Genomic DNA, 22,228 nt, shown 5'->3' with positions numbered 1-22,228 from the left:
CGTCTGTGTTGGGGTGCCAGAACCCATCTGTGGGTGCCCGGGTTTCTTTTGGGGTACCAGGACTCCTCCTGGGGCACCTGGGTCCCTCCTGGGGTGTCTGTGACCGTGCCAACGTGCCCAGGTTCCTTTTTGGATGTCTGGCTGTGTTTTGGGGTGCCAGGACCCATCCTGGGCTGTCAATATCTGTTTGGGGGTACGAGGGTCCCTTCTAGGGCATCAGGACCCTTCCAGGGGTGCCAGGACTTGTTTTGGGATAGCAGTCCCTGTTTTGGGGTGCCTGGGTCCTTCTGGGGTTCCAGGACCCATCTTGGAGTGCCAGGGTTTTTTGGGGGTGGCCATTTCCCTCAGGTGGTGCCAGGGCCCATCTCAGGGTGCCAAGGTCTGTTTTGGGGTTCCCGGATACCCTCTGGGGTGCCAGAACCATTTCCAGGGTACTTGGGTCAGTTTGGGGGTACAAGTACCTACCCTGGGCCCTCAGAGCTCATTTTGGGGTGCCTGGGTCTGTTTTGTTATGCCGTGGCTTGTTTTGGGGTGCCAGGACCCCCTCTGGGACATCACAATCCACTTTGGGGTGCCTGGGTCCCTTCCTGGGCTCATTGAGGGGTACCAGGGTCTGTTTTGGGGTGCCCGTGTCCCTCCAGGGTGGGGCTCTTTTTTCTCGGGGCGCCACCGCACCCCAAAACCCCTCGCTGCCCCCCGCCCCCCATTCTGGAGCAGCGGGGGTGGGGGGGGCAGCGGCCTCGTTTGGGGGTCCGGGGCCCCCCCAGTTGGTTTGGGGGTGTCGAGGGGGTGCCCTGGGCTGTTTGGGCTGGTGGAGGTTTTGGGGGCACGGGCCATATTTTGGGGGGCTCAGAGCTGTTTTGGGGGGCTCGGAGCCGCCATGGAGGGTCCTCATGGGGCGAAGGGGGACCCCCATCCCCCCCGTCAATCATTAACCCCTCGGTGCCCGGGACGGAGGGAGGGTTTGGGGCTGGCAGCAGATTCGGGGGTCCCTCCATGGCTTGGGGGGTGGCAGTGGCCGCAGGGTCCGGTGGCCTTGCAGGTTTTGGGGTGTCCCCTCCCAGTTCCATCCGCTGGCCGGGGGGGGACACGCGGTGTCCGTAATTAGTGCCAGCAAAGGGTTAATTAATTAATCTAATTAATGAAGGAGCTGGGGAGGCGCTGCAGTCCCGCAGCGCACGGAGCCCTCGGGGCTCTCCAGTTCCCCCCCAGGGGTTTTGGGGACCCTTCCCCGATTTAGGGGGTGGGGAGGGCTGGTCCTAAGCTGGGGGGGCTCCCTCAGAGCCACCGCGAGCCCCTCAAATTTGGGGAGTCCTCTCGGAGGCCCTGGGATTCGGGGGGGCCCTCAGCTCCTGGAGGGGCCTTTGGGGTGAAGGGGGTCGCTGGTTCGAGGGGGGGCTGACACTGCCCCTCCTTAAAAAAAGGGTGCGATCAGCGGTGCCCCCCCCGCCCCCCGGGGGGTTAAATTGGGGTCACCTCCCTGCACCCCCTTCCTGCCCCCCCGACCCCATGTCCGGTTTTGGGGGGGCGGGGGGCTGGTTTGGGGGCTCATGGGGTTCTTTGGGGCGGGGAGGGGTTGGAGGGGTTTGGGGTCTCCCCGCAGCCCTCAGGGTCCCCCCGGCCCGCCCGGCCCGGTGATTTTGGGGTTCGCGGGCGCTGGAGGGCGGCAGAGGAGCGGGAATGGAGCCGCGGGCGGGGCTGCGGAGCCGGGAGGTGGAACCCCCCCAATTTCGGGTGGGGTCAGTCGGGAATGTGGGGTCCCCATTGGGAATGGGGGCGTCCTCATTAGGAATGGGGGGTCCCCGCTCCGGAATGGGGGGTCCGGCTCCACGGGGAATTTGGGGGCTGGGGGGGCGGTGGGGGGGGGTTGTTATCGGGGGTGGATCTGGGGGCAGATGGGGTTAGGGGGGAACCTGATGGGCTTGGGGGGGTCGGGAGGGGTCCGGGAGAGTCTGGGGTGGATCTGGAGGTGCCGGGGGGGGGCAGGCGGTGGGTTTGGGGGTGTCTGAAGGGGTTTGGGTGTTGGGGGCTGCGGGGTCTGGGGGATGCTGGGGGTTCGGAGGGAGGGTCTGGGGGTGTCTGCGGTGGTCTAGGAGTAGATGGGGGGTTCGGGGGCTGTGGGGGGTGCAGCCGAGCGGAGGGGGGGACTGCGGTCTCAGGGGCTTCGGGGGTGTGGGGGGATCTGGGTGGTTCTGGGGGGGGTTGAGCCCCACGGACCCTCCGGGCTGGAAATTGGGGGGAGCTGCAGGGAAACTGAGGCAGGGATTGTTTGTTGGGGTGAGCTGGAGCCCTCCAGCTCGGTGGGACCCCCGGGATGTCACCCCTTGTCACCCTCGGCGCCATCTGGACCCCGGGGGGTGGGAGAGGGACCCTCCCGTGAACCCCTCAGTGCCAGCACCCCCTGCTCGCTTCGCCCCCTTCCCCACGCGGGGGCACCCCAAGTCAGGGACGGGGCAGCCATGGGCGGTCTCTGGGGCAGGGCTCTCACCCCGCCCCGCTGGGACACTGCGGGGGGACCTCGGGGGTCCCGGGGCACCCACGGGGTCCTGGGGACGGATTTCATTCCCCCGATCACCCAAAGCTGCCAGCACTGGAGCTGCGGGCGCTGGAGGTGGCCGGGGAGGGAAACTGAGGCACGGGGACATCGCGGGGATCCCTACCCCCGCAGGATCTGACCCCGATCCCACCCTGGGGGTTCACGCCCAGGACCTTGGGATCCCCCATGGCTGGGGGGGGCAGGCTGAGATCTGACCCAGCTCATCCCATGGGTGGGGCCGTGACTCACCCGCCCGGGGGCGCCCCTTTGGTTTGGGGGCTCCCTGAGCCTTTCTGAGCATTGAGAGGGAGCCGGGAGAGGGGATCCGGACCCTGGGGTCCCTTTGGGCCCATTCTGGGGGCCTTTGAGGGGTGCTGGGGGAAATGGGAGTCCTCCAGTGTCTGGGGCTGGAGTCGAGCTCAGGGTGTTTGGGTTTTGGGGGGTCCCTGCTCCTTCTGGGGTCACCTGGGTTCCTCTTGGGATGGGGGGAGTGGGGTGAGGGGTTTGGGGGTGCTGAACCATTGGCAGTGGTTCTGGGGCCGCATGAGGGCTGATGGAGGAAATGTGGGGGTTCCTGCCCTTTGGGGGTCCCCCTGTGTCTGAGGATGAGGTCAGGCCCGGGGGACTTGGGGGTTTGTGTTTCCCCCCCAGATTTTTCTGCTGGGGAACCTGAACCCCCATTCCCCCCCCTTGAGGGTCCATCCAAGCTCAGACTCCCCAAATCCACGAATGGGCTTCTTCTCCTCCAACCCCACCTCCCCATGGAGGGGATCCCCAAAATCTGGGGGCTCAGACAGACATTTCCTGCCCCTCAAATGTTCCTGGATCAGGGAGTCTTCAGTCCCCATCTCTGTCTTTGTGGGACCCCTCCAAGCTCAACACCCCACAAATTCACGTCCTGAATGGGCTCCTTCACCCCAAAACCCACCTCTCCACAGAGGGGACCCCCAAAATCAGGTGCTCAGGTGGGCACCTCCTCACACAGATGTGTCCAGAGTGTTTTTGGGGGGATTCTCTGCCCCACAGTGGGGTATCCCTGCCCCGTATTGGGGGTTGGTCCCTTGGCTGCCACCCGGGTGGGGTTTTGGGGTGCAGTGACAAGCTGGGGCCTGTCGGGCAATTAACTGCGTAATTAGCGTCAGGAGGAGCCGCCCAAACTCTCGGTACTTTCACACGCACACCCCTGCAGTCCTCTGCTCCCGGCACCCCAAACCTCCTCCCGTGCCCTCCCCACGATCCCCCGCAGCCCCCGAGGCTCTGCACCCCCAGACCCAGCACGTCTGGAGTCAGCGTTAACTGGGGGAGATGTGCAGCGCCCCCAGAGCTGGGGAACCCCAGGAAGGGGGCCTGGGGGGGTGGCTCGGGGTGTGGCCTCGTTTTTGGGACCCCGGTTGGGCTTTGGGGCGCATTCCAGCCCTTTAGGGGGTGTTCTGTGTTTGGCATCCCCAGGGCCTGGGGACGGTGGGGGAGAGATGGATGCTGGGGGGCAGCCCACCTCTTTCCCACCCTCAGGAATTTGGGGATGGGGTGATGCTGCAGCTGGGGGCCTACTGAGTTCAACCCCCCACCCCAGTCCCAATGGTTTTCCCTCAAAAACACGGGATCCCCCTCCCTTGAGCACCTGTCCCGACCCTTTTAACACTGAATTCACCCCATTTTGGTGTCCTTGTTTGCCCCACATGTGGGAAGAAACAGGGGCACCTGGGTATCCAGTGGGTCTTTATTCCCATGGCATATTCACGTGGGTTCCTGTGGATCCCCCAGCGTCTGCCCTGCCCCTGTCTGGGGCCCACCCCCATCCTGTGAGCCCCAGAAAGGTCCTCACCCCCTCACGGGGATCACGGGGGGCTGCAAGCGAGTGCCCCTTCCTGGGGCTGTCTCCCCAGCGATCCCAATCCTCCTTCCCTGGGCTCTGTTTCCCGGCGCTGGGGCTCAGATGAGCTTTCTCTCTGGCTGGGCATGGTGTGGGATCCCCCCCGTGACAGTGGGACAGCAGGAGAGGTGACCCCAATGGCACCACAACAGCAATGAGCCAGCCCGTCCCTGGGGGCTGTGACCGCTGGGACTGGGGGTGCTGTGAGCTCCTGCTGCCAGCCCTGCTCCCGCCGTGGATCCCGGGGCTCTCGGCACTGCCAGGTGCCGCCCGTCTTCTGCAACACCTGCTTTGATCTCCCGGGAATCCATCTTGTTGTTCCAGCCGCCACCCCTCCTGCTCCCAGCCCTGCAATTTCCCAGCTCGGTGGCTGCCAACGGAGCAGCCAGGAGTTTCCGGATCTGAGGTTTTCCCAGTTGAACCCAGTCCCCCACGGTTCTGGGGTGAAAACAGCTGTATTTGAGCTCTGGTTCTGCTGCACATTGCCCTGGTTGGGACTGCTGGGCACCCGTGCTGGTGGTCCCATGGGATACACGGGGAAGGTGGGAGGTTGGGGCGCTGGGTGGGTGACGGTGGCGAAGACTGAGCGGAGGATGGTGCCCAATTTGGGTAGGTGATGGTGGCCAACACTGAGTGGGGGATGGCCCTCCATGGGTGCCAGTGTGTTAGGTGGGTGATGGTGGCCAACACTGGTGGGTGGATGGTGGCCAATGTTGGCTGGTGATGTCGCTCAGAATTGGGTGGGTGATGGTGGCCAGCACTGGTTGGGTGACAGTGGCCAAGCTTGGACCCTCAGCTTTGCTCCTGATGCATTCCTATCCTGGCAAGTGCTGGAGCATCTGAGATGCTCCACCTTAGAGTTCAGGAGGGATTTGGGAACTGATCCCACGTCCCAGTGAGGTGTCTTCACCCCTTGGTGGCAGGGTGGGGCAGGGCTTTGCTGGCCCAGCAGCTGCTTGGGCAAGTGCTGGGCTGGCCGCAGGGCAGCAGCTGGGCCAGGAGCTGCCGCTGGAGCCACCCTGGGAACTCCTGGCAGGAATGCTCTCCGCCCCGGCTCCAACAGGTTCATTCGGTTTTGGGGCTGATCTGCCGGTTGCGTAAGGTGAGGAGGAGCAGCCGCCGCCTTCTTCCGCCAGTTCAAACCACTTCTCTTCTCCAGCTGGAAAGCTGGGGAACGCCGGAGGGTGGGAGGGGGTTTCCAGGTGGGATTGGGGCATGCAGGACGCACATTGTTCGAGGGGAGCATCAACTTCCCCGTTCCCTGCACTGCAAATTCCCTGGGGCTGAAAATTCTGGGGCTTCAGGAATCCCCAGTGAGATTCAGGAGGAAACACCGGGACATGCACCCACACCTAGATTTACATATTTTCAGTGGAAAAAAAAGCCGGGGTGAACAGTCTTGGAGGTGAAACTGGTTCCACAAACCCCTCCCAATAGACGGGATAATCCAGAGCTGGATTTTATTGGCAGTGTGGGGTTGGGGGAAGTTTTGAGGCTTTTTATTTGTTTTAACAGTGGGATAATCCGGGATCTTCAATGGACGCAGCTCAACACCTAATTTAAATAGAAATTTAAAGCAATTAAGCAATTAAATTGTGTTGTTTTAACAATGGGGTAGGCTGGGAGTGGCTTTGCTGAATACTGTGTGCTGTGGAGGGACTGGAGATCCAAAGGGACCCCCAGGAAACATCACAAAATCCCTGGAAGGTTCCTCAGAGGAGGGATGTGAGCCCCTGTCAAAGCTGTGGGTCAGGGAACAGTCTTGATCCTGCTGAGGTGTGCCCAACACATTTGTTGGGATATTTCAGTCTCTGCAAATCCCAGTGTGTCCCGCCCAGCTCAACTCGTCACTCAGAGGAATCCAGAATGACTTCAAAATGCTTCAGAAGGTTTAAGAAGGTTTTAAAATCACATATTGACATAAAACTAGTTTTAGAACCCTGCCCAACACTAATGCTCCCAGTTGTGAAACACTTTGGACAACCCACAGCACCCCTCCTCGGAGCAGGAGGTTGAAACTGAGTGCATCTGAGGGTGTGCCTGGGAGCCTGGGTTTTTGTTGGAATTCAGTGAACCCAGCCACTAGAGTCAGGCCGAAAGTGACAGATTTAGCTAAAACAAGGGTTTCCCTCGGGGGTGTGATACATCAGAGAGTTCACGGGGCTTTGGCCACGGCCCAGGGAATTTGGGTTGGAGTTCGCCTCCAACACCAACAATACTTTTGTTTTTCTTTGCACTCTGGGGAGTGTTTGCAGGCAGGTCATGGTTGTGCCAAAGTGAGGAGGGCGTCCTTTCAAACCTGAAAACAATGAAGAGAAGGAAACAATCCCCAAAAGGTGACATCTCCACTCCCCCATGGCACCGACCAACTCCCTGTGCCCATAAAAAGGGGCACCCAGCAGCTGCTCCCACAGACTTGGCTTCTCTCGCCTCTCAAGCCCCAGCCTGCTTTTTGCTCAGAACTTTGGGGACCCTTCACCATGTCTCGCCAGTCCTGCGCTCTTGGCAAGGGGTTCAGCTCCAGCTCTGTGTGCTTCGGGGGCAAGAACAAGGTCACGTTTGGCGCCATGCCCCGTGGAGGATGCCGGGGAGCTGCCGGCGGCTTCAGCAGCAGGAGCCTCTATTCCCTGGGCGGCAGTAAAAGCACCTCCTTGGGAGGATTTGGGGGTGCCTGCAGAGGCTTTGGTGGCCAAGGAGGCTTCGGCTTTGGGGCCGGAGCAGGATTTGGGGGTGGCTATGGTGCAGGGGGCTTTGGTGGAGGCCCTGGCAGTGGCTTTGGTGGCTTTGGTGGAGGATTTGACGGTGGGATGGGGGGCCAGGGCTACCCCCCATGCCCCCCGGGCGGCATCAAGGAGGTGACCATCAACCAGAGCCTGCTGGCCCCCCTCAATCTCGAGATTGACCCTGAGATCCAGAAGGTTCGGACACAGGAGCGGGAGGAGATCAAGAAACTCAACGACAAATTCGCCTCCTTCATTGACAAGGTTTGGAGGGGCTTCACTCCAGGATGGGCTCTTGAGGGTGGGAATGGCCAGGAGATGCTCATCCAGGGGCACCCAGAGCTGCAGTTGCCCAGATCACCATAAACTGAAGGTGTTCAGAGCTGTTTTTAAGGGGAAGAAGGGCTATTTTATGGGGAACATTGGGCTGCTTTGAAGGAGCAGGTGAAAGTTTTTGGGTGTTTAGGGCTATTTTTAATGGGATTTTGGCTGCTTTAGGCTTCTTTTAAGAAGATTAAGTGACTTTAGGTGACTTGAGCTATTTTAAAGCAGAAGGTGCAATTTTTTTTTAATATTTTCATGGAGATGTTGGGATTTGGGGTGTTTTGGACTCTTTTTAAGGAGAAGATGGCATACATAGTGATTTAGGTTTTTTTTAAGGAGACAATTGGACTTTTTGGGTGTTTTGGTCTATTTTGAAGGTGTTGGGACTTTTTTGGCTATTTTGAACAAGAAGATGCTGAAGCCACGAAGTTCATTGTGTTTCTTCTGTTTAGAGGGTCCAAAATTGGGAAGGGGATGTGACTCCCTTTTGCCCACTCGCCCCATTCACTGCCGTCCTACCTGTCCTGTAGGACTGGGGAGTTATCACACATTAAACAGGAATAAAATATGGAAAGCACATGGGGGGGAAAAAATCAATAAAAAGATGGGGTTTTGAAGGGAGAATCTGACTCTTTCCCCACCTGTTCAGGTCCGGTTCCTGGAGCAGCAGAACCGAGTCCTGGAGACCAAGTGGAAGCTGCTGCAGGAACAGGGCGGTGCAGGAACGGGGGGCAGGAACCTGGACCCTTTCTTTGAGACCTACATCAGTGGGCTGAGGAAGCAGCTGGATTGTCTCTCCAGTGAGAAGCACCAGCTGGACACAGAGCTGAAGAGCTTCCAGGACATGGTGGAGGACTTCAAGACAAAGTAAGTTGCTTGAGGTGAATAATCAGAGAGAAAAACTCACTTCAAACAGTGAAAAAAGGAGAAATATTGATGATAATTATCAATATTGACTTTTTTTCCCCGATGGTTAGAAAATGTAAAATGTTTTGGGAAAAGTGACTTTGGATGAAAAGTGGTGCTTTTTCAAGGTATTTCTCAACTTTTCTCAGATTTTTTCAATATATTGCTTGAATTGTGCTTCTTCCTGAAGGAGGATCCTCCACTCTTTGTCTTCTTCAAGAAGGAATTCCTTAAGAATCAATGACATTATGATTTAATTCATTAATCAGTTGCTAAACCCAGCTCTAATTTCCTTATGGATTTCCTCATGATTCTTTCACATAATATCATTCAGGATTTGAGGGTTTCTGGTTTCTGTGGAAGGCTGACAAGAAGTAAAAAAAAAAAAATTCCTGCTGTTAGATATTATAATATATAATTTATTTTAGTCTGTAAATATGAACATAAAATGTGTCCAGTTTGAAAAAAATAGAACAAAGACTGGAGAAAGGAATCCACTTGAGGAATTACAAAAAACATTGGGCAAAGAAGTCTGGGAATCACGGGAATCCACAAGACCTGGGATCAACCAGAGGCTGCTGAGTGAAAATTGACTTTATATATGGAGACAAGCATCTGGAAAATTTGAGTTCATTTGGGATTCTGAGGTGTCCTGCACAGGGCCAGGATCTGAACTCGATGATCCCTGTAAGTCCCTTCCAAATCAGGAGATTCCACGATACCTGTGAGGAGCTGAAGGTTCTTGGATCTTGTAGAAGGAGCTTGGAGTGGCTGCAAGCACCAGGATTCCCTTTAGCAGAGCCAGAATTCCTCTTTCCAGGCTTTCCTCACCCAGGTACTGGAAGTGCAGGAGCCAGGGCTTGTCCTGAAAGGCGAAGTGCAATTCCCTGTCCATAAATCTCCCTTATGGCAGATCTATTTTTGCTGGGTTTATGAGTCTGAGGCCAACAATGTTCATTAGCCTGAGCTGGAGCCAAAACAAGCAGCCTGATTCCATCTCCCTCCTTCCCATCCACAGGTACGAGGAAGAGATAAACAAAAGGACGGCAGCTGAGAATGAATTTGTGCTTCTGAAGAAGGTCAAGTCCTTGCTTTCACCTAAAGGGACTCCAGGAGAGCTGGAGAGGGACTTTGGACAATGGCCTGGGGTGACAGGACACAGGGAATGGCTTCCCACTGCCAGAGGACAAGGATAGATGGGATATTGGACAAGGATTCTTCCCTGTGAGGGTGGGGAGGCCCTGGAATGGATTTCCAAGAGAGCTGTGGCTGCCTGACCCCTGGAAGTGTCCCAGGCCAGGCTGGAAGGGACTTGGAACAGCCTGGGAGAGTGGAAGGTGTCCCTGTCCATGGAAGGGGGTGGAATTGCATTTAAATCCCTTCCAACCCAGACTGTGCCATGATTCCATGAAATTTTAGATTAACTGGTGTGTGCTGAGCAGGTTTTCTCATCCCATCTCTGCTGCAGGACGTGGATGGAGTCTACATGGCCAAGGTGGAACTCCAGGGTAAACTGGACTCTCTGTCGGATGAGATCAACTTCCTCAAGTGTCTTTATGAGGCCGTGAGTACTGTGGGGCCCTGGGATGGGGGAGAGTTGTGGCACCGTAAGGAAGCTCTGGAAGGGCTAAATCCGGGTTGGGCATCACCTGCAGGAGCTGGCCCAGATGCAGAAGACGGTGTCCGACACCTCGGTGGTGCTGTCCATGGACAACAACCGGAGCCTGGACCTGGACAGCATCATCGCCGAGGTGAAGGCGCAGTACGAGGAGATCGCCAACCGCAGCCGCGCCGAGGCCGAGTCCTGGTACCGATCCAAGGTGAGGGTCGCACACTCTGCTGGGGCTCTCCAGTGTCCAAGGGGATGGGAGAGCTGCTACTGGTGGCAGCTCAGGCCATGGCAAGATCTGGAGCGTTGCTGGCCCATCCAGAGTGGACCCAGCACAGATTTGCTCTCCTTGGCTTCCCTGAGGTGATGTGGGAGCAGCTGTGACGTTACAATGGACTCAACATGCTTCTCCTGCTTCATCCCACCAGTATGAGGAGCTGCAGGCAACCGCAGGCAAGCATGGAGACAGCCTCAAGGACACCAAGACCGAGATCTCAGAGCTCAACCGCATGATCCAGAGGATCCGGGCTGAGATCGACAGTGTGAAGAAGCAGGTGGGGGTTATGTTTTCGGAGCAATGGGGAGGACCTCTTGGTCGTGCCTTTTGAAACTTCCCCGAAGGGAAAAAAGTGTGGTGGGAATTGTTGGGCGTGGGAGGGACCTGGGAATAGCTGAGCCTGAGTGGCTCTGGCACATGTTGCCCAGAGAAGTTATGGATGCTCCATCCATGGAAGTGTCCGAGGCCAGGTAGGACGTGGCTTGGAGCAACGTGGGGTAGTGGAAGTTGTTCCTGTGCATGCTCCAGATCATCTCTAAGATCCTGTCTAACCCAAACCATTACATGTTTCTCTGCTCTGGGATTATGGCTGCATCTCTCACTGGCTGCTCCCACCCTACTCATCCCCCCCATGCCTTGCCCTGCAGTGTGAGACCATTCAGACGTCGATTGCGGATGCAGAGCAGCGCGGGGAGGTGGCTCTCAAGGATGCCAGGGATAAACTGGCTGAGCTGGAGACAGCCCTGCAGAAAGCCAAGGCTGACATGGCCCGGCAGCTCCGGGAGTACCAGGAGCTCATGAACGTCAAACTGGCCCTGGACGTGGAGATTGCGACCTACAGGAAGCTGCTGGAGGGCGAGGAGTGCAGGTAGGTGGGATACAGCAAGAATTCCAGTGTATCCTGATCAGTCAATGGGAAAAATGTGTACCATCATCTTCATAAACATTAATGGTGTTGTTGTGAGCCGTGGACCATGGTCCTGTGGCTGTGTCAGTGGACCAATCCTGACTTCATGGAGTTGAACCCCTCCAGATGCTCTGGCTGGATTTGACACTCCATCTCATTTCCTTGCAGGATGTCTGGAGAATGCCAGAGCTCTGTCAGCATCTGTAAGTACTGTTCCCCCACAGGAGTGTGGTGGGCTGGGACTGGTGCTCCCAAACTTCTTTGTGGCATCAGAGGTAACCTGGTGCCTTTTGTTCCTCTCTGCAGCCGTGGTGGGCGGCAGCAGCTCCGTGGGAGGTGGATATGGCAGCGGACTGTGCCTTGGAGGAGGAGGAATTGGCTTTGGAAGCGGGAAAGGCAGCTGCAACACGGGCGGTGCTGGTTTATGCTTCAGCCTGGGTGGGGGTGGATTTGGTTCTGGGGGTGGATTTTGCTCCCTGGGTGGGGGATCTAACTCGGTGGTGGTGGGGGGATCTGGCTCCATCCTGAAGAACAGTGGCCCCACCAGGAGGGCATAGGAAAGAGATCAACCCCCTGACCACGGCAGCCGGAGGAGAAAGGGAGCGAACTGCACGATGACCCCCCAGTGACCACCTGGTAAGGACTGAGGTTCCCAACAGCAGCCAAGAACAGCTCAATCCCTTGTGCTGGACATCAAGGTGCCCAGCTCTCCTTTGGGAGCGGAACCTGCCCATTCATGGGAGCCCCAAACCTGGCTGGGATGAGCCCAGCACCCTCCAAGCAAGAGGTGCCCGACCACAGGCAGGAGCGGGGATGGATCCGAGCGCAGCTCTGAGTGTGCAGGGGAGCCGTGGCTTCTCTCAGGCTCTTGTGCTGGATCCAGCCGTGCTGCAACTTTAATCAGTGTCACTCATCAGCCGCAGCTCGAGCTCCAAAACAGGAATTTCCTCCTGGTGCCTTGGCTGAAGATGTTTCTCACCCAACTGACTTTTTACTTTGCTCCCCCAGAAGTTTCACTCGTGCTGTTGTAAAATGTTTATTTTTACTCAGGGTTCACCTTTTCCTTGGAACCATGGGAACAATCACGTGTGTTTGCTTAAGCCTTTCTCCTTGGCATGTGCCATCCCCCAATAAACATAAGAGGCAGAAACTTGGTGTGGTTTTCTCCCTAACCAAAGAGTTTCATGTTGTAACAAGTCTCATCTTCTGATGAGATCTGAAAACATTTCCTGACTTTCTCCTGCCCTTTGAAGTCTGAATTTAAAGGAACTCAGGTGAAGGGGCAACAGGGTCTCCTCTCGCCCCTCTGTCTCCAAAAATGTGGGGAGTTTGTGAGTTTTGCAGAACAAGGAGGGTCTCACCGGGGAGGCTGAAGGGACATTGGGTGCAAAATGACAGTGACACAGTTGGGGGTGTCATTGGTGACAGCCCTGGGAACGAGCCTACTCCTAGCAGAGAGAGAGGCAGCCCCTGGATCCTCCTATGTGTCCTGCAGGATCCCCAGACATGGCAGAGATTGTTGTTCCGCCATTGTCCCCACCAGGTCTGAGCAGACTTTCAGACTCTGTAGATTTTAGGAAACTCTTCCCTTCCTTCTTCTCTTCCTAAACCCTTTCCATGCTGGAGTTAGGCGATTTGGGATGTTCCCCAGCTATCCCACCTCTCCCTGGCCACTGGGCCTGACCACACAACTGCCCATCCTGTCTTCTAAGGTGGCCCCAGCTTGGGGTGCCACAGCTCCCAGGACACTCTGTGCACACTCCAGGCGCTTTAGGAGCATCCTACCATGGTTGGTGTGGGAGAAGGAAGAACAGTCATCACCCCTCCAAATAATTTGGAGTTAATTCCTTGGTGTACATTATTTTGGACCCAGCCCTGCAGCTTTCCCTACTGTCTGCACTCATCAAGGATCCATGGATTGCTCTTAAGGCATCTCCAAAAGGTAACTGAGACCATGGGAAGAGACCTTCCCCCCCTGCTCCAACAAACCACACCTCTCCCCAAAAGCAGAGTATTTGGGTAAATTTTGATCCCCAAACTCCTGCTATCGTTTGACCTCTTGCTCAGGAGACCTTGAATCACATCCCTGGCCAACCACAGCCTGTGCTTGGGGTGACTCATCCCATTTCTCCCATGTTCCATTCTGAGCTGGTAAAGGCTGAAGACATCCAGTACCAGCAGTGACAGGCGGAATGTCACAATGGAATGTCACAATGCTGCCAGCACGGGCTTGTCACTGCTTGGGTGGGGACATGGTTTGAGCGGTGGTTAAACATTCAGGGAGTTGTAAAAGTGACCTGAAGTGCTGTTGAAAAGGCATTGACTTCCCTCGGAGTCACCCCAATCCCTCGGAGTCACCCCAATCCAAAGTCGCTCCCAGCAGTGACTCCTGCCTGAGGAGAGACAAAGGGCTTCTCCAGGAGCACAAAGGCTGTCGCTACAACAAACATATTTACAAGTCCCTCCCTTTTTGTTCCTGGGATTGCACCAGCAATTAGGGAAAAATTATCCCAGGCTGGACACAGAGGTGATATAATTTCTGCCTCTGGTTGGAGGAGAGACAATGTTTTCCATGGTCTGAAAACAGGATTTGATTCATCAGGGTTTGTCCCTGCCCATGGCAGGGAATGGACCAAGATGATCTTTAAGGTCCTTTCCAGCCCAAACCATTCCATGATTCTGTGATTTCATGATTTCCTCTCAGTTATTCAAGGCCTATTTATTTTCACAGCAACATGGAACAGTTTGGGTGGGAAGTGACCTCTGAAGGTCATTTTCCTGCAATGGGGGTTCCAGGAGAGCTGTAGAGGGACTTGGAAAGGACCTGAAATGGTGGGGTAAGGGGTGATGGCATCCAGCTGGAAGAGGGCAGGATTAGATGGGATATCCATAGGGAATTTCTTCCTGTGAGGGTGGTGAGGGCCTGGAATGGATTTTCTGGAAAAGCTGTGCGTGCTGCATCCCTGGAAGTGCCCAATTCCAGGCTGGATGGGGCTTGGAGCAGTGAGGTCTGCTGGAAGAAGTCCCTGCCCATGGCAGGGGTAGGATGGGATGATCTTTCCACTCTTTTCCCACCAAGCCATTCCAACTCTGCCCATCATGTCTGAACCGGGAGGTGATATCAATACCCAAATCCCAGTTTGATTTCCTAAGCTTGGCTGGAGCCAGGGCCGTGACTCAACGCTCTGCGTTATCTCTCCACGGGCGCTCGGGGCTCTGCCGTTTGCTGACTCGGGAACTCTCTTCCCCTGGGAACAGGAGAACTTTCAGATCGTGTCATCCCGCCCACAGAAGGAGAAAAAAAATCCCAACAAAAATCCCCCAGGAAAGCGTAACCAGAGGTTTGATAACACTGAGGATGGTGGGTCTTGGCTGTGCAGTGCCCCAGCCCCCATTTTTATTATCTGTGTATTGATTTCTTGTCTAATTTTTTGATTTATTGCCTATAAAAACCTCTGTCCAACCCACTACCCCTCTCTTCCTTTGCTCTTGCAGTGAGGTCTTGATATTATATATTTTTTCAAAAGTAAGGCTTGAAGATCTTGAAAGTCTTTTCCAGTCTTAACAATTCTATGATTACCTGATTTTTCTTAGCCTTATCTACCCCCCTAATCCATCTCCTTGAGTTCTTCCAGACCCACACGGGTCCTGGAGGTGGGATAAACACAGGGAATATCATGTTTTCCAGTGGAAATGCCAGTTTAGCTGCATATCCGGGTCCCAAGGCACTTTTGGAAATGGGTGTCTGGGCAATATTTTTAGAGGTATTTAAACATCTGATGATACCAGAAGTTGCTGGTGTGGATTTTCCAGAAGCTCTTAATTAACATGTGTCCTGTGAGAATTCCGAGAGCTGCACCACATGGCTGCCAGCACAGTTAGGTGTCTCCAGAGCTGTGGGTTTGGACTTCAGTATGGCCTAGGTGGCTTTAAAATGTTGAAAAGTAATTAAAAAAAAATCTATTTTTTCCATAAAAAAAGAAAATGACACTAATTGCTGTTTGGCAAGCAAGGCAAAAGGGTGGATCTGTGATGGATTTTTGGATTAAATGACTTACAGAGTCAGCCTGAATCACTCCATGATTCTGTGAAGGGTGGTGCATGCCCAATGCTGGAAATGTCCAAGGCCAGGTTGGACAAGGGCTTGGAGCCACCTGGAATAGTAGAAGGTGTCCCTGCCCATGGCAGGAGGTGGAATGAGATGGGCTTTAAGGTCCTTTTCACCCAAACCAATCTGGGATTCTGTGAAGGATCATAGTCTGAATCCACCCTCGGTTGGGGATCTGAACTGGATGATTCTGACAAACTCCTGCCTTTCTAAAATCCACATCTGTCAAAGATATATTTACATACAAACACCAAAATAAGTGAAACAGCTGAAAAGCATGGTGATTCCTCCAAGCCCTGTGCTCTCCGGATTTTCACATCTCTATAAATGAGTTGAGCTCTATTAATTGCATTTATATTGTTCCAGGGCATGTGATGTGGGAAGCAAGGTTTGGGATCCCTCCTCCCACTGCACTGGGGCTGTCCCTCCATCTTTATGCACATCCCACCATGGCAACCGGTGCCTGGTGTCTCCTCATGGTCCTGAAGCTTTCAGAAAATCCTACACAGGTTTCCCAGGTAGGGAATTTCCTCACCAGTGCTGAGCTTATCTTGGCATGAAGACAGTGGGACATGCTTTAGTCCAACAATAAATGAATTTCCAGTGCCAGCATCGGCGTCTCGTCACCGGTGAGGTTTTATTTATCAAAAAGGTGCAGAGCCTCATCAAAATGCAATTTGCTGAGCTCTGGCGGTAGATTGAGAAACTCAATTCTCCAAGCCAAAGGCAATTTTCCAAGTAAAAAGAAGGCTGAGGGTGTAACTTAGGTGTGTTTTGGGAATTGTGAAAGCCGGGCTACAACTTGGCATGAACTGCAATGCCTGCCTGCAATGGGGCTTTGGAGTGAGAGATTTAAAGATAAATACAAGCAGGGAAACAACCCCAGTGGATAAAAGGTGGAAAAAAAAATGCCAGGTATATCCCAGGGAGGCTCTTGCTTCTCCACAAGGGGTAGGACTCCTTAGTTGTGGAGTGCTGGGAGCCCCATTTGGATATTTTTTGCTTTTTCTCCTGCATTAGAGGGTGTGTTTCTGGGTAGGGTCAATGTTTGGCAAATTGGAGATGGAAATCTTTAGCCACGCCACGCTGATGAAGACAGGACCTGTCTCCTCCTTCACGCCCATGCAGACCCAGCCCACCTCCAAAAACACATAAAAGGGAGCGTCCGCTGCCCTCCAGCCAGAGGGACTGACTTCCCTTCTTCCACCCACCTCCTCACCCACAACCCCGTCGAGTTCCTCAGCTTCTCCATTCTTGGCTCTTTTGAGGATAACCAGCCATGTCTCGTCAGTCTGTCTGCAGGAGCTTCGGAGGGGGGAGCAGAAGGGGCTTTAGCTCCTGCTCCGCAATTGGCGGCGGCTTTGGAGGCGGTGGCCGGAGCAGGAGCAGCTACAGCTCGTACTCTGTGTCCAGGGGATTCGGAGGTGGAGGACGCTGCGGGGGCTTCGGCAGCCGGAGCCTCCACAACATGGGGGGCAGCGCCAGGATTTCCATGGGCGGGTGCTACGGTGGTGGGTACGGCAGCAGGATGGGAGGCTTTGGTGGGAGCTATGGGGGTCTCGGCAGCTTTGGGGGCGGAATGGGTGGAGGAGGAGGAGGTGGAATGTGCGGCTTTGGAGGAATGGGTGGAGGAGGAATGGGTGGCTTTGGTGGTGGGATGGGTGGCTTTGGTGGTGGGATGGGTGGTGGAGGAATGGGTGGCTTTAGTGGCCCAGGCTTTGGCATGGGTGGACCTGGAAGAGGTGGCCCTGGGATCCAGCCAGTGCAGATTGACACGACCCTCCTGCGCCCGGTCCATGTTGAGATTGATCCCCAGATCCAGCAAGTTAAAAACCAGGAGAAGGAGCAGATCAAGACCCTGAACAACCAGTTTGCCTCCTTCATTGACAAGGTGAGAGGGGAGGATTGTGCCTGATTAAGGCCTAAATTAGGAGGAACTTTACAGTTGCGCAGAAATGTCCTTCTGGAGCTAAATCCCAGCAGGCAGAGAAACTTGAGCAGAGCCTTTTCATTAAGGGAAGAGATGGGAATCTCTCCTCCACACAAGATCAAAGCCATGTCTCCAGGGCTTTCATCTGTCCTGTTGCACCAAGCTCTACTCTGAGCTTACGCTCTCAAGCAGGTTCAACACCTTCAACCTCCGCAGGTTTCGGGCACAGATTCTCCCTCCTCCACCACTCTCTGCCCAAACAACCTCCCATTTAAGTATTAATTTATATATTTTTCTCTTTCAAATCTCCAGGCTTTTAAATCTAGGCTGGATATCAGATTTCCACACTACCTGTGATGGGGACAGACTTGGAGTAAGGGCAATGTGTAAAAACTCCTTTGAGTCGAAAAATATTAGAAATTTCCTTCTTTTCCTGATTTTGCAACTTAGGCACCAACAGAAAGTTTAAAAAAACAGAGTTAATTGGTTCTCTGATCTCCATACAAACCTTTGTGAGTGACGCAAGAGATGTTTTGGTGGGAGCTGTTCCTGTGTGATGGTGGGTCCTCCATGTCTTGGCTGTAGGTCCGGTTCCTGGAGCAGCAGAACAAGGTGCTCTCCACCAAGTGGGAGCTGCTCCAGCAGCAAGGGCCGTCGGGGCCCAGGAAGAACCTGGATGTCATCTTTGAGAACTACATCCAGAACCTGCGGAGGCAGCTGGATTCAATCCTGGCGCAGCGGGGCCAGCTGGAATCAGAGCTGCAGAACATGCAGCAGTACGTCGAGGATTACAAAACCAAGTGAGTGCGGAGCCAGGAGCTGCTCAAGCAGCCTTTTGGTCACTTTAATTTTCCCCCACTGTTTTTTATGGTGATAGTGGAGATAGTTTTTCAGCCTAAATATTTTAATTTAGTGATTTTTTCCCTTTTAGTTTGTTTCTAATGGCCTTAGGCAGGAAAGTCCAGGAATACAATTTGCACTTTTCCTCTCCATAGGTATGAGGAAGAGATCAACCGGCGCACGACAGCCGAGAATGAGTTTGTGGTGCTGAAGAAGGTGAGTCATGGGAATCACAAAATAATCCCTCAATATTTCCCACAGCTTTACCTGTGCTTGAATGGCAATTGTGGAGTTTTTAAGATGTCCCAGCTGATATCCGGAATCCCTTATAGTCAATTTGCATAAGTGGATGACACCATAACATTATTTACTTTTAACTATTTACATATATGGTTACTGAATTATATATAAGCATAATGATGTCCCAGTGAATAACATCAAACTCTCAGCACAGATGGTGATTCCCACAGGCCTGAAGGATTCCCAAGAGGAAAAAATTTATTTTCTGTGGGATCTTTCCTTTAGGATGTGGACAGTGCCTACATGACCAAAGTTGAGCTGGAAGCCAGGGTGGGAGCTCTGACAGATGAAATCAACTTCCTGAGGTGCATCTATGAGGAGGTAGGAGCTCTCTCTTCTCCTGGGGGGCTGAAAATTTTCATCAGGTGTGTGGTGGCCAAGGACACTGAGGTTGGATGGGGTGTCTGTGTCTGGGTGGATTTAGGCTTGAGATGGTGCCTCTGACTCATGTCTTGGTTGCAGGAGCTGGCTCAGATGCAGACAATCAGCCGGGACCTGTCCGTGGTGGTGTCCATGGACAACAATCGGCACCTGGACCTGGACAGCATCATCGAGGAGGTCCGGCGCCAGTACGAGCAGATTGCCCAGAGCAGCCGGGCTGAGGCCGAGGCCTGGTACCAGAGCCAGGTGAGTCAGGGAGCAGTCGAGACTCCTGGGTGTGGCTGGGAGATTTACAATAATTTATGTCTGGGTGAGACATCTTTTCAAGCTAACGGGGCTGGAGCTTGTGGTGCAAGGAATGTCCAGAGGGATTGAACTGCTTTTGAGGGATCTGACTCACTGTTCCCAATGCGTCCCAAACTCACCAAGGTGTGTGGCACAAACTGATGCCTTGGAAGGCTGCCTAGAACAGAGGCCAGGTAGTGTTAAAGGAATAAAGTAGGTATTTATTAAAAAGGCCTTCAAATGATACACCTTGGTCAGTACAAGAGCCAGCCAGGGCTACCAAGGTGGACCCAAGATGGACAACGGGTCATGAGTTTTTGCACTTTTATAGGTTTTGGTCCATTTACATATTGAGGTTAATTGTCCAATTACAGCTTCAGGTTATGAAGTCCCATCCTTCCAGATTGTGCTCAATTTGCTGTTATTTTTGCTTTTTGGGCCTGAAGCTTGGCTTTTGGGCTGGAAAAAGATTGTTTTGTCTCACTAAACTGCGAGTAGAACTTGCTAACACTTTATATGAAGTTCAGAGTTATATACTAATGCAATACAGAATCTGGATAATATGAACAGTAAAACTTAAGGCACCTCTGGATAAAAATCACCCAAAATGCACCCTAATGAGAAAATTTCAGCCCAAGTCACTAAGATCCAATTCAAAGCTCAAACCCCATGACTGAGTCCCAGAGCCACCTTGACCACTGAGCTGGGCATCCATCGTCAGTGCAGTGGGTCCTCATAGTGTCACCTGAGCCTTGAAACTGGGGACAAATCTCCCTGAGGCAGCAGGAACGTGTCACTGATGGGTCGATCTGTCTTGGTGCCATCAGTACGAGCAGCTCCAGAGCACGGCCGGCCGGCACGGGGACAACCTCCGCAACACCAAGATTGAGATCCAGGAGCTGACCAGGAATGTCCAGAGGCTGCGGGCTGAGATTGAGAACGTGAAGAAGCAGGTAGGGATTGGTTGATGTCTCAGGGATGAGATTTGAGGACATGAAGAAAGGAAGGGGCTGGTTGGTGTCTCAGGGGAGGATGGCAGCAGGTTGCATCACAAAACACCATGAGTGGGGCAGAAACCTTCTGTCACCCCAAGTTCACTTCATGCATATATTTATTTGCCTCTGGATTTCTCCTCTTGGGGGTCTGAGGACTGATCATTAGGGACAAAATGAGGTCTGAGAAAGCTCCCATTGTGCTCCCCAGAACCAACAGTTGCAGGCAGCCATTGCTGAGGCTGAGGAGAGGGGGGAGATGGCTCTCAAAGATGCCAGGTTGAAGCTGGAAGAGCTGGAGAGTGCCCTGCAGAAGGACAAGGAGGAGCTGGCTCGCCTGCTGAAGGAGTACCAGGAGCTGCTGAATGTCAAGATTGCACTGGACGTTGAGATCGCCATGTACAGGAAGCTGCTGGAGGGAGAGGAGAACAGGTAAACAACTAAGCTCTCATTGGGTGCTGTGATCTACAGCTGGAATATTAACTGAAATCCCAAACCAATTATTTGGGCTAAAGGGTAAATGTTGTGCTTGATACTTTGTGGGGTATTCTGGGGGTCAGGACCCTTAACTGGCTCCCTAGCGGTGGCAGAGCTGCTGCCCCATCTCAGCCACTGGTGAATTTTTAATGGATCTCAAATCTGGAGAAACCTCATTGTAAAGAATAATTTCCAACCCCTTCCGTCCTCCAATCTTTCAGTGATTCCAAAGTGGTTTACGAGGGTGAACCAGGAAAATGATTGGACAGTCAAAACACAATTTAAAGTTTTTACAACCTCTCTTTTATTGGGTAATTAAAATGTCCAATTTCCTTCACAGGCTCTGCAACGACAGCATGGCCAACGTTAATGTCTGTAAGTATCTGCCCCCGGGTCCTTCAGAAAAAGCATCAGACTGTTTTTTCAGAGACAGAGCCTGCAACTGGGGAACGGGAACATAACCTGTGCTTCTCTTCCAGCTGTGGTAGGCAGGACGACTGTCTCTGGAGGCAGAGGAGGCATGGGAGGAGGATTCGGAGGCAGCGGCATGGGAGGAGGATTCGGAGGCGGCAGCTGCGGAATGGGAGGAGGATTCGGAGGCGGCAGCGGCATGGGAGGAGGAATGGGAGGAGGCGGCATCTGCGGCATGGGAGGCAGCAGCTTTGGAGGAGGCAGCATGGGCGGCAGCTGTGGGATGGGGGGAGGAATGTACTCCGGTGGCTTCTCCTCTGGAAGCGGAAGGATGTGCGGCTCTGGCGGGGGATCCTCCTCTGTGCGGAGATGCGTCACCACCACCTCGGTCAAATCTTCGGGAGTGAGATTCTGAGCCCCGAAGGTTGACAAGGAAAGAAGCACCTCCTCTCTCCCCCTGGCAGCAGCCCAGCCTCCTGAAGCCCAGCTCTGGTGTCCTGCAATGGGATGAACTGTGTCCCTCCCACCCAGCTTGTCCCAGACCCTGGTCCCACCCGGCGGTTTGGTGGTGATGCCGTGGGTGTGCTGGCACCGGGAGCTGCCCGGCAGGAGGGGCTGCTCTGCCTTCCTTGCTGTGTTGTACATTTCTTTTGGCAAATGTGTATAAAACTCCTCTTTCCTCCTCTCTCCTCCTGTTCTGTGTCCCTGGGGTGCTTCTGTGTGTGTCCATCCTGCTGTTCCCTTTGCAGGCCTTTGGGGTCAGGGTGGGTGTGGGACAAGTGGGACTCATCCCTTGGGGAGGGCGCATCTCAGGCAGCAGCCGGAGGGAGGAGCTGGCCCAGGGTGGAGCTTCTGGGCAGCTTGGGAGCCCCAGGCGTGCTGCCAGCACACCTTCCCTGGAGCTACAGCTTCCATTCCACTAGTTCCGGCTCTCAGTGACACCTGCGACGCCGCACACACACCTGGACTATTCCTAAGGAGAACAAAACTGTCATTCAGCGCCCAGCTCCCATGACACAGTGTAGTGTCCCCACCTCCCCCCCTCCTCTGTGGGCTGCCCTTCTTCCTCGAGATGTTTGCATTCCCAATAAATTGCAGAGAATATTCATGATTGTTGTGTTGTTGCTTTGGGAGCTGCTCTGGGCAGGGTGGGAGAGGGGTTTTTCCCCTGCCTGTCCCTATGTTTTGAGGGAGCAGATCAGTGGTGGGGATGGATCAGGGCAGGTGTCCCAGCTCAGATGATGTTCTTGACTCTCCCCTGGAGGCACAAGCCTATATCTGGAATGGTGGAGGTCTGGATCCTTCTGCTGAACAATGAGAAATAAGACCCCAGGTTGGAGACCTGGAATCAT

At 54.1% G+C, this 22,228-nt stretch overlaps 2 protein-coding genes across 2 annotated transcripts; both read left to right on the top strand.

Moving 5' to 3' along the window:
• Positions 1–5,659: 5,659 nt before the first annotated feature.
• Positions 5,660–12,291, top strand: LOC102066447 (keratin, type II cytoskeletal 4-like). The gene is made up of 9 exons (XM_005495820.2): positions 5,660–7,393; positions 8,103–8,320; positions 9,378–9,438; positions 9,828–9,923; positions 10,015–10,179; positions 10,397–10,522; positions 10,893–11,113; positions 11,321–11,355; positions 11,459–12,291. The coding sequence occupies exons 1-9, from the start codon at positions 6,890–6,892 to the stop codon at positions 11,707–11,709; spliced, it is 1,677 nt and encodes a 558-aa protein (XP_005495877.1). The 5' UTR covers positions 5,660–6,889; the 3' UTR covers positions 11,710–12,291.
• A 4,248-nt stretch (positions 12,292–16,539) lies between these two features.
• Positions 16,540–21,925, top strand: LOC102066812 (keratin, type II cytoskeletal cochleal). The gene is made up of 9 exons (XM_005495822.4): positions 16,540–17,151; positions 17,776–17,990; positions 18,186–18,246; positions 18,556–18,651; positions 18,793–18,957; positions 19,824–19,949; positions 20,200–20,420; positions 20,806–20,840; positions 20,945–21,925. The coding sequence occupies exons 1-9, from the start codon at positions 16,540–16,542 to the stop codon at positions 21,289–21,291; spliced, it is 1,878 nt and encodes a 625-aa protein (XP_005495879.1). The 3' UTR covers positions 21,292–21,925.
• The last annotated feature ends 303 nt before the right edge of the window (positions 21,926–22,228 follow it).

This window comes from Zonotrichia albicollis, chromosome 33, assembly GCF_047830755.1.
Source record: "Zonotrichia albicollis isolate bZonAlb1 chromosome 33, bZonAlb1.hap1, whole genome shotgun sequence".
Classification (NCBI taxonomy): domain Eukaryota; kingdom Metazoa; phylum Chordata; class Aves; order Passeriformes; family Passerellidae; genus Zonotrichia; species Zonotrichia albicollis.
The sequence above is the reverse complement of the archived record's forward strand: the minus strand, read 5'-3'. Positions and strand labels throughout refer to the sequence as shown.